Genomic DNA, 12,618 nt, shown 5'->3' with positions numbered 1-12,618 from the left:
TATGATAAATCATTATATTTGAACTAACCTATACATCATGTATTAATGTTGTATGTTTGTTAAATAAACATTAAATGCTTAAGGCATCCCATGGCAGATTTATAAAACTTAAAACAACTTTAAATGTGTTCATTTCATTGTTTATTATTTCATTTTGTGCCCCATGATGAATCCATTTCATGGTGCTTTTGATAAATATTCTTTAAAAAAGCATCAAAAACATAAATAGCTTGAAAATGTTTAGAAACACAGAGATTAGTTTTTTTTAATTTTTTCTTTTAAATGTTGATATGAAGGCTTTTTTCCAAAAATGAACTTTCAAAGTGTTAAAATGTCCTATCTAATGATGAAATTTGACAAACAGCCTTCCTGATGCCTTTTCCTAAGTAATCCATCTCCAGTGTTGAAGCCATCAACTAGTTGAATTTGTTTCTGCCCTCCCAAGCACAACTAACTCTATCAACAATATCGAATCAAAACTATGCATTTTACATCACCACTTCAGACTATTAATATAGGAGAGTTTCATTTGATAAATTCCTAAATTCTATTTATTTTATTATTTAATTATTACAAATACCTAGATTATAAATTTATTTATTTCCTAAATATTTTAGTTATTCTAATAACTGGAATAAAATATTGGAGAAACAATTATTTTAAGCTAAAAACGTAAGTAAGGATAATAAATGAGATACAGAGAAAATGCACTTAAACTAATGCACTCTAGAGCCCACAATTGTAGAAATTTATGAATTAGAATATCAACAAAATGTTGATGCATTTATTATCTATATTTTTACTGCTATGTTTTCTTCTTAAGATCTTCCTTGTGGCTCAACTTTATCATAGAGACATAATTTGCTTTAAATTGCTCACTGATCCAACCAGTTTTACACACTGCCAAATATCTCCTAAAACCTGGCTCGGAGCCTGACACTCACTTGATCACAAACTTAAGATGATTTCTTATTGCCTCTAACATAATATCTGAATTCTTCAGCCTGAAATTCAAGGCTTTGAAAATATAATCCCTTATAATGTCACTCTTAGCACCCCTTTTCAGATAACGCACCCTATACTTTACAGTACTTCTAGATGCCTCATATACAGCCCACACTCGTCTCTACACCAACCCTTGTCCAACTCTTTGCCTTGGGTTCCCTTCTTTTCTTTCCCTCTAGAAAAATTCTGCCAGTTCAAATACTATGTACTGTTTAAACTTTTTTAAGTACCACTTCTCTAGGTAACTTTCTTGGTTTCTAACAAGTATCTGTAATCTCTTCTTCCATAACTCCCATAATATTTCATCAGAGTGCTATGTTCCTTTCAGTTTTGAATTTTGCATTATTTTGAACCATACATGATTTATCTTATTGGGACAAAATTACTGTGGCGATATAGCACTTGAATAGTAGTAGTAAAGTATCTTGTACATATTATACATACATATAATTTATACGTATTTGTTAAATAAATAAATGATGGCCACAAGAATAAATTTTTGCTAGAATTATAGGAGTTTAACAGACTGTTTAAGGAAAAGTACTTGACAGTCTTGAGCATTATGAAAGAGTATTGTAAGCACTAAAAGGAAAGTGAAAGTTTCAGTTTTACTGCAAAATTACAAACAGGCAAAATAAATTGGACATCTTAGAAAAAGTCAGTCTTACGCAGAGGGAATGAATAGCAGATTGTGCTGTAGCTGAAATGGTTCTGGTTAACTCTGGGTATATCAACCCACTGCTCCTAATAAAAAGTAGTAGGGGGCTTCCCTGGTGGCGCAGTGGTTGAGAATCTGCCTGCAGATGCAGGGGACACGGGTTCGAGCCCTGGTCTGGGAGGATCCCACATGCCGCGGAGCAGCTAGGCCCGTGAGCCACAATTACTGAGCCTGCGCGTCTGGAGCCTGTGCTCCGCAACAAGAGAGGCCGCGATAATGAGAGGCCCGGGCACCGCGATGAAGAGTGGCCCCCACTTGCCACAACTAGAGAAAGCCCTCGCACAGAAACGAAGACCCAACACAGCCATAAATGAATAAATTAATTAAATAAATAAACCCAAAGTTTAAAAAAAAAAAACAAAAACTTAAAAAAAAATTTTAAAAATAAAAAAAAAAAAGAGTGGATTTAGTAAGCAGTTTCCCAAAACTTTAAAAAAAAAAAAAAAAAAGTAGTAGGCCTTGAGGTATAGATTGAGCTTGATTTGTAGCTTTTTATTTCAGGAAAGTATCATGATGGTCGTAGAGTATTCAGCATTTCCTTCATTCTAGAAGTCCAGGCATCCCACATAGATACACACAGTTTCACAGTTCTCTAGTATTTCCCAATCTGTTGTAACAGGGAAGAGATATAGGTAATGAAGTGAGTAAATGTCAATATTTTAGAGGAGGACAGTAGTGACATTTTGCCTCAGGTAGTTCTTTGTTGTGGAGGGTCTGTCTGGTGCATGGTACGATGTTCATCTGTATTCCTGGCTTCTACTCATAAGATGCCAGAGGTATCACCTCTACCTCTCCCCTACACTGTAACAACCAGAAGTGTCTCCAGACATTGTCAAATGTCCTTGGGGGGCAAAATCGTCCCTAACTGAGAGCCACTATCTCAGGGTAAGGTGAACTGGTGCATAATTTTCTTTAGTATTAATGTAATTAGCAAGAGATCTTTATAAGGGTGCTACACAAATTGTTCGGAAAACTTTATGTACTACAATTGCTATAAAGAATCACAACTCTTTCATCTGTAAAATATTTAAAAGTTTCTAAATTCCCCTTGACAAAAATTTTCTGTGGGGATATTTCTTTGTTGTTCATGGAGGAGAGGAATATGGATGAGAAGGATATATTGTAGTGAATAAGATAAGAGAATATTTATATACATACACATATATTTTTTCTCCAGTTTTATTGGTGTATAATTGAAATATAACATTGAAGTAGCTTAAGGTGCACAACATAATTATTCAGTATATGTATCTATTGCAAAATGATTACCATAATGGTTAGTTAATATCCATCACCTCACATAATTATGATTTTTTTCTTGTGATAAGAACTTTTAAGATCTACTCTCTCAGCAACTTTTAAATATACACTACAGTATTGTTTATTGTAGTCACCATGCTGTACATTACGTCCCAGAACTTATTAATCTTATTATTGTAAGTTTGTACCTTTTAACCACCTTCACCCAAAGAATATTTTCATCTGTTAGAGAGGAAAAGGATATGAGAGGCAGATGTGAGAGAGTTAAAAAAGAAAGAAAGGGAGGGAGGGAGGGAGGGAGGGAGGAAGGAAGGAAGGAAGGAAGGGAGAAAGGAAGGAAGGGAAAGAGAAACAGGTAGACTGACAGGTTATGCATAGAACTCAGAAACATTGTCAGATATGTTTTACAACTTGCAGATCATATAGAGCAAAAGCAACTCTTGGGCCAGGTTCCAATTCAACCAGCTGGAGAAAGAGTTGGTTTTGAAGATGAATAGAGGACACAGAGCTTATTACCAAAAGCATCAATCTCTCTTGTAGTCTAAGAGAGAACAGGAAACAAAGTTATTGACGTGAGATTAAGGTCAGGAAAAAGAGATTCAAACTGCCTAAGGTGATTTATGATTGTGTAAGTAGAGCGAGTTACTTCTCTGAGCCTTAGTTTCATGTTCTGTACAATAGGTCAACAACAGAACCTACCTTATAGGCTGTATGAAAGAATTCAATGAACCACATACAGAGCATTTACAATTATGACTTGCCAAGTATTTTATCAGTGTTTATAATTATTAGAAGATGGCTGTGACAAATAAATTTGATTTTATAACACACTAGTGGTCCTAACCAGTAGTTGGGAAAAATTACAAAAAGTCATTCTTCATTCATTTATCCAACAAATATTTAACTGAAGTCTAGGAGTTATTCTAGGACTGAGGATAAACCAGTGAACAAAATAGAAATAATTTCTGCTCTGATGAGTTTACTTTTCTAAGAATATGCTAAGCACTCAGTAGCATTGTTTATGAAAACTAACACCTGAGTTTTAGGTGTTACAATGTGAAAAAGTATACTATGTTATAGTGTTTTAATGTTGCAATTCTAGTGAGACAATGGATAGAAATGGGTAATAGTACTGTGCCTTGCATGTTTTAAGACCTATAAAACTGTTTGTTAAATGAATCATTTGGGAGTGTTCATAGGAAATGATTTTTGTGGACAAATAAAATTGTCAAGATAACACTTTCCACCCAAAGATCCACATGCCATGAGCAATGCAAATCACTACTGCTTTAAGTTATAAACCATCTTTGTTCCCTCAATATATTATACACTATGGAATGATACAGTAAACTAATATTAGATGTTCATTTATAGTTGCTTCTCTTATTTTAGCAATTTGGCCATCACCATCATAACAGGCTAGATGTTACTTTTATATAACTTTACATTTCTGTTGTATTTCTTTGATTACAGAATAAGTTTTTTTTTATTGGTAAGATGTTGACTTAAAACTTATTTTTATTTACCTACCTAAAAACCCTTAGAGATGAATAAATATTGTTGAACCACTGACACTAAATACTTTCATAGCTGTGCTTGCCGATTGTCCATTAGGTGATTTAATAATAGTTTCATCACAGATCTTTTCAGTTTTCTAAAATCTTTGTTAAAAATATGGAAAATCCATTCCCCTGTATCAATATCTTTACTTTGATTCAAATACTGAATCATTCAAATAAGATAGGAGGTGTCTTTACTTCCCAAGTTCATATAGCTTTTAATTTTTGAATAATAATTTTAAAAACCAATTTTTTTTGTCCATTAATCTATCTCTTGAAAGTACTTGTGCTTCTTTATAAATTAGCCCCAGAATTTGTCAGATAAGTAAAATAAATAATACTTTTAAAAAGTATGGGTTTTTTCCACATCTTATTAATTTTAAAGATGGAGTCTAAAGAATAATATTTTTCCTACAAAAAGAAAGCTTAGAGAGGAAACATGATGCTTTTAAAGTATCTGCATATTTTGCCTGTTAGTAAGTAGTGAAAAATTATTTGTAGGTGAATGACCATATCCCTATTTTTATATGCTTGTGCAAAACTTCCTCATTTGCTTGCATTTTGAGAGAAATAGGAAATATTCATATAGTCATCTAATCTTTAAAGAACTCTTACAACATTATCAAGCATTTTGTTAGGATCTGACAACACACAATCGAATAGGTTAAGGTCTGGGATTTTGAATGCTCAAAATGTGGTGAATGAAACAGATGTGTAAAAAAATACATATTTTACTAAGTGCAGTGTTTTATAATAGAAGTATATATCCTGAAATAATTTAAATCTAATTATTTACTGTTCCCTTTCATTCATATGTGTTTATATATAGTAACATTATAAACATTGCATATTATATGTAATAAATATTATACTACTATGTACATAAATTTATATTCAATAAATATGGTGTTGTTAGAGTTGACTTATTTGAAGACATTTTAAAACAAACATTATTAGTTTGTAAAAATAAAAATCTGAGTTTAACATATAGGATAAAGCAAGTGTGAATTAATAATGGTAATGATAATGCATTTTTACTAATCCCCCCTTTTCTTTTCTGTTTAATTGGTACAATACAATACATTATACTAGTAATTTAAAAGCAGAATATCATCCACATCCACAAAGTACTGAAGAAAAAGAGAAAAAGTGTCATTCTGTTTTGTGAAGAAGTGGAGCAGGATGAAATGCAACTCAGATTGCACCTAGACTGGAAAATAGAGAGATTATTTCCAAAGCAAGTGTGGAATTACTATATAAGTAAACTTTGGTTAAAAAAATATTCCCCATCCTTTTGAAATGAAAAACTACAACCAAGAAGAAAATCTACAAATAACTTATATATATGGACAGGGGCAAAAAAATGTACTTCTTAATAGTAACTTGGCAAAGACATGCATTGAAAGGTTTGGATATGTGGTATTTACTTTCTGACTCCTGTTCACATCTGGATTAGTAAAAATATTAAAGCATAATATATGCATAAATTTGAAGATTATTTTAGAAAATTATTATCTGTTGTGCATTGTGCTGCTCCTGAAAAAGTCCCCATTCATTTTGATATATAAATATATATAAATACAGAAAAATATGTTTACCTTGGGGGTTGCAGTTATTAAAATAAATATTTTGAAGAAATCCTGGAAATTGAAGATTCTTAAAATTAACTCAGTTTTTGAGATGAGTACAGTTTCTTTTTTTTTTTTTTTTTTTTGGTTTTGTCTTTTTGTTAGCTAACTGAGATATCTGAGTAAGAATAGGAGTTCTACACTAATTTAATGGTATTTCTAGAATGTTATTGATTATTTGCTAACAGTGCTTGATCAGCTCCCTTATGGATACAATAAAGTGATTAATAAAAATATAATAGGAATAGTAATGATAGAGATCTTTATTATTAAGTAAAAATCTATTAAAGCCCAAATTATTTCCTGTTATTAAAAAAAAATTGATACATATATCCACTCTTTTTTAGATTTCCTTCCCATTAACACAACATTGTAAAGCAACTATACTCCAATAAAAATTAATTTAAAAAATAAAAGAAAATAAAATATTTTGACTTTTAGGCCATGTAAAACGTTACATATTCAAAATGTTATTTTAAAGTAAACACTGTGGCAGGGAGAGATAAATCAGAAGCTTGGGATGAATACACAGATACTACTATATATGAGATAGATAACCAACAAGGATCTACTTACTGTATAACACAGGGAACTCTACTTAATATTCTGTGATAACCTATATGAGAAAAGAATCTAAAAAAAAATGAATATATGTATATGTATAACTGAATCACTTTGCTGTACACCTGAAACTAACACAACATTGTAAATCAACTATACTCCAATAAAATAAAAAATTTTTTAAAAAATATTTGAAAAAGAGTCAAGTTTGGGGTAATATCACATTACTGTAGTTTTGATGTGGTAAAAAATGTAATTTTGTGTACATTGCTAACGTGGTATGTTTAAAGACGAATGCTGACATTTCATGGAACTGTAAACTAGAATTTTGACCGATTATATAAATAAATCTCTTCACAATTGAGTGCTTCCCCTGTCAAAATCAGATGAGGAGAGAAAAGTTATTTATGCGGTATATGCATTAAAAAACAAATTGCCATTTGTATAATCATGGAAAGTTGTTATCTAATATTATCTAATGCAGAAAATTTATACCAGGAAGAGAATCAGCAATAGACATTTAATTAAATATGTGTAAGAATAAAACTCAATGTAAGGTTTGTGACATGAGCATTTAATATTAATTTTACATACAAATGCAGGCCCCAACAAAATTTCAATTAAGCAGTTTTTAATATTTTAAAATTAATCTATTAAAATGATAATAAGAAAATAAAAAATTGGAGTGTTCCCTCATTTAATAATTTATTTATTAAGCACAGATTTTGTATAAAGCAGTATGCTAGACACTGAGGATACAGAAATACCTTTTAAAAATTATACAGAGATGAAAAAGAGAACATGCAGCAGAGATACATGACCAAATGTGAGGGTAATGAATGATTGCCCTCAGCAAATGATATTTGAGTTAAGATTTAAAAGAGTTAAAAAAGCAAAGGATCCCCCCAAAATGGAGCATTTCAGACAGTTTGTATAAAGTTAAGAAACATATTCATTAAAGTACCAGAAAGAAAGTATAATTACCTGGAATTCAAAGAATGAATTGAGTGTTACAAGGCTTGAGAGTAAAGACCTGTATAGATCATATAGGACTTAAAGACTATGCTGATTATTTTTCTTTTAATCCTAAGAGAAAAAATTTACCATGCAAGGTTTTAACCAGAAAATTGATGTCATCAGATTTAGAGGTGTAAAAAGCTGACATGGTGGAGGCCATTCACTTTTGCGGTAGACTAAATGAAAGAAAGGTTGTGGAGATATAAAAAAGCAACGAGTAGATTTCAAAATTATTTAGGAAATAAGTCAACCAAACTTGATGATTAATTGATTGATTATAGAAAAGATAAGGGAACAGGAGGTGTCTGGTGTATGTAGCTGGATGGAGGCTGGTGGTATTTATAGAACTAGAAATTGCTGGAAGAAGAACGTGTCAGGTGATAATGTGTCAGTCAGTGGGAGACTTTGAGTTCCTTTTGGACATACTGAGTGTGCCATGTCTTTTCAACATCCAACTGGACATGTCAAGTAGACGTTGCACATACATGAGTGTAGCTTGTGGTACAGAACTGCCTTAGGATATAAACCTGGGAGTGATTAATGAGTAGATAGAAACTGCAGAGATAGGTATGGCTAAAAGGACCTAGAGAATTATATGAGAACAGATTGTGAATCCCATTCTTGGTGATCTCAATATTTAAAGGTTAAATACAGAAGACAACCCAACAGAATATGAGAAAGAGTAGCCAGAGATATATGTCGAATCAGATATATGTGTATCTATCAGTGTGTGTGTCTGTGTGTGTTTGTGAGGGGTGGGAGGGTTGAGTGTTAAAAAACCTAGGGAAGATAATTCTTAGGAACAAAGACTAATCAACATATTGAGTAATTCAGAAATAAAATAAGAGTATTGTATTATATGACTTGATTTTGGTAACTCGGAGGTCTTCCTAAAAGTTTCACAGAAATACATGCTAAGCATATTATCTGCTTTTGCACTTGCTTATAATTCACATTCTGTGTTCTGGATCTAAAGGGAATGCTGAACCATGCTTCAGGGGACCATATGTTATATAAATTCTCACCTCTGATAAATTACTTAAACAGGCAGAACTGTGTATTTTACTTCACTGAGGCAGATACTGGGGGTGACTTGCCCATATCCCTTTGGCACACACCATTCCTGTGCACCGAGTAGACCAGGGGTGCCAGGGAAATAACACCTGCATCCCCACCCCAGCAATCCTCAACCGAACACTAATGAGTATTGGTCAATATTCCCTAAATACTCCTCTCCCTTGCCCATCAAGTGAGGTGACTCAGAGGCAAGCCCTACATTGTCTCTCTGAGTTCCACAGCAGGATTGAATCCAGCTGGCCACAGGGTAATCTGCTCAATAACACACTGTTGATTTACTTCCTTCCCTTCCTATCTCACTTCCCAGTGCTCCCTGAGGTCACTCCCCATAGAAGAAATATCCCAGGGTCTGTTTCTAAGGATTCTATATTTGTCAGAGTTCTATAGAGAAAAAGAACTAATGGGATTTGTTACAAAGGTGCAAATTCCAAGATCTGCAGGCTGAGTCTGCAAGCTGGAGACCCAGAAGAGCTGATGACTTCGTTCCAGTCTGAGTCTAAAGGCCTGAGAAACCAGAAGAGATGATGTTATAGTTCCAGTCTGAAAGTCAGCAGGCTCAAGACCCAGATGTTTCAGTGTGATCTGAAGGCAGGAAAAAGGCTGGTGTGCCAGCTCAGTGGCCATCAGCCAGGAATGCTCTCCTATTTGTGGGGGGGTCAGCCTTTTTGTTCTATTCAGGCCTTCAACGTATCAGATGAGCCTCACCCATATTAGGGAGAAGAATCTGCGTTACTCAGTCCACTGATCTAAATGTTAATCACTTCCCAAAACACTCTTACTAGAATTCCCAAAATAATGAATTTTTGGCCAGATATCTGGGTACCGCATAGTGTAGTCAAGTTGACACGTAAAATTAATCATCACAGATACACAACTCTCTTCCCCAACATCACACTTTTCTGATCTTTCTTCTGCCACCTTTTTCTCTAGAATTGAAGCTTTATTTTCCATGTCAGGATGAAATTAAATTTTGCTATATGTATATATGGTCAAAATGTAAAAGAAAACAACAACAACAAAAAAATGTAAAAGATGTTAGCCCTCATTTTCCCAGAATCATTCTGGTTCACACTTGTTATTCTATATAATTAAATTAATATTTTCTCTTCACCTTTAAAAGTGTTCTACTTGGAAGACAAAATTATATGATCATCATGTTAACTGATTCCATAAATGTGATGATGGTAATGAAATTAGTGAAGTATATTTCAATCCTTTATTAAATTATTTTTTTCTACTGGTTAAAAATATGACAATATATGTCATATTTCTTCAAATTAATTTTTCTTCCTGGGTTATTTTATACTACAATTTTTTACCATGATGTACATGGAATGCCTATTTGTAAATGGGATATTATTGTTGATTATCTTGAATGTATTTTTTTCTTTAAAGGATTGAGAAAGAATGCATTTGGAAAGTATAAATAATTTATAAGTGGGATACAAGGCCTTCCACAGGATCTTGTTTATTGTTCTATGTATGACAAATCTGCATAATATTTTCCTGAAATAAGATAACTAAACTAAAAATTACACAATTGATTGATACTTATTGAATTGGCTTCAAAGTCAGAGAATGAGTATAACCTCAGGGTAGTTCAGTTCTTCTATCACAACTAAGGGAAGGGTGAGAATAATTGTGACCCCCTGGAGCATTCAGAGCCTATCTTGTTTATTGTTGAGGATATGGAGACAAGAGGAGGAGACAGTTCCATGTTGATGGTGAGCCACACAAAACCAGGACTAGCAAGGTGTCATAAAGGAATGAGCCTGTTTACACTGTCTCTGTTTTTAGTTTATTTTCCATTTTTTCTATGTAATATGTATCTCTGTGTTGATTAAACAATATTACATGGCATAAAAGTTATAAATATAAATGTCTCAAAGTATTTTTGCATCTTCTTCCACTAAGGATGATTTTATTGTTAAGTGGAGATAACTTTATAACAATTATGTTGTAGCATATATAACAAAATGTTAACCTTTAGTAACATTCTAAATAACTATTTCAGGTGATTTGCTAACTGTGCTTTAAAGCAAACAGCATGTGCTGAGTGCTGCATTACTGCATTTTCAAAAAGATTCTGCATAATGCTCGTGAGACAGTAGTTGATCTCAAGTTCTTTGTGGGTTCCTTATTGTGAGTCCCTGGTATTCCTGCAACAATGAAAGTGTTGTTATTCAAATGCACGTAAACGCATTCAGTCCATAATAATAGTATGCATAGCCATCTATAAATAGTTGAAGAAACAATTGTATGAAATGCTTGATATTCATCTGAACCACTTTTTGCAATTTCACTTTTAAATTCAGATTTCAGAAATAATACAGTAGTGGTGCTCATAAGATATTCATATATTTTTGTAAGCTTTTCCTGGACAGGATGGTACCTTCTTAAAATTGCAGACCCTGTTTCACTAAATCTATATAAATATACACAATTGTATAAGTATAAACAATTACAAGAAATGGCCTGAACATATACCATGATGTACAATTATTAAATATATAGTTTTATATGTGTGTAATGACCTTTCTTAATATTACTTTTTCTTTTCTCCTAGATACACCATCAGTTAAGATTATACCATCCACTCCTTTTCCACAAGAAGGACAGCCTTTAATTTTGACTTGTGAATCCAAAGGAAAACCACTGTAAGTGATTTAATGAGCAATAAATTTTTTTACTTTTCTTGTATCCTGCTTTGATTGCAGTCTTTAACCGCAGAAATCCACTATTTTTGTCTTTTCTTGGTGGGCAAAGTGATCTCAGAACAGAAAACCTCCTGAACCATGTCTTCATTAAGTGTCTGTGGAAGACTGGTCTTGTATTTTGTCATCTAGTGAAGTTTCTGGGGAGGTTTCCAACTGCGATTTTTTTTTCTTTTTCTTTTTTTTTTTCCCACTAAGATATTTCAACCTGAAAGGAGTATAGGCTTAATCAGTCACTGTTTTTACATCACCAGATTGTAGAAGTTACACATGCTGAACTTCCTTCTCTCATGAAAAACTTTGAAAATACTGAATCCTCAAAATATGCCCAAGTTTTAAAGTTACATGGGAAATCATTTTCCTAAGGGGAATCAAATCTACACCTCTAGTGTAGCCCCTGAGACATAATTTGTGACTGTGATATGTTTGGAGGTAGTGGGAATGAAAAGGGTCACAGACTCCACATTTTCTATTATAAAGCGATTTCATTGTTAGAATAATGAGTTCTAACATCACTTCAACCCTAAAATTTTACTTTTTGACATTCATGTTTATAAACACCTAACTCATAGAAAATCTATATTTAATAGAAAATTCAAGTATGGAGTATCCAAATAAGGATTATTTCATTGGAAGTGATTTGATCTTTCTATAGTAACATTCTACATGGAGCTGCAAGTCATTTATTTGATCTTTTTAGAAGCTTCCAATTGATTTGCATTTCTGTTTAAATTTTAATGGGAAGCATTTAATTGTTCTCTATACATAACTATATGGGATAGCTTTTGAGCAAATCAAATTTAATTACTAAAGATTTGTTTCTAATAACATTTGTTATTTAAGTGTAGATTTCATATTATCACATGAGGAATTTTTCTATAGTAATTTTAATACAGAAGCCTGAAATTTCAACTTCCTCAATTGTATTGTCTTATACTTCTTAACACACTAAGTGAATTCACACTTTCTTTATCACAGTATTGTTATTTTAGAACTGTTCTCTCTTCCAGTAATTATTTTCTAGAGATTTAAAATATACTGACTTAAAGAGCATTTTGTAAATTAATCTATTTTTTTCT

The 12,618-nt window shown here is 32.5% G+C and overlaps 1 protein-coding gene across 1 annotated transcript in view; it reads left to right on the top strand.

Annotated features, from left to right (window-relative positions):
* CADM2 (cell adhesion molecule 2) overlaps positions 1-12,618 on the top strand; it is a 307,663-nt gene that overhangs the window by 193,464 nt on the left and 101,581 nt on the right. The window contains exon 6 of the mRNA XM_007164098.2: positions 11,392-11,482. Within this exon, the coding sequence (XP_007164160.2) occupies positions 11,392-11,482 (91 nt within the window). The remainder of the gene's footprint in view (positions 1-11,391; positions 11,483-12,618) is intronic.

This window comes from Balaenoptera acutorostrata, chromosome 4 (assembly GCF_949987535.1).
Source record: "Balaenoptera acutorostrata chromosome 4, mBalAcu1.1, whole genome shotgun sequence".
NCBI lineage: Eukaryota > Metazoa > Chordata > Mammalia > Artiodactyla > Balaenopteridae > Balaenoptera > Balaenoptera acutorostrata.
The sequence above is the reverse complement of the archived record's forward strand: the minus strand, read 5'-3'. Positions and strand labels throughout refer to the sequence as shown.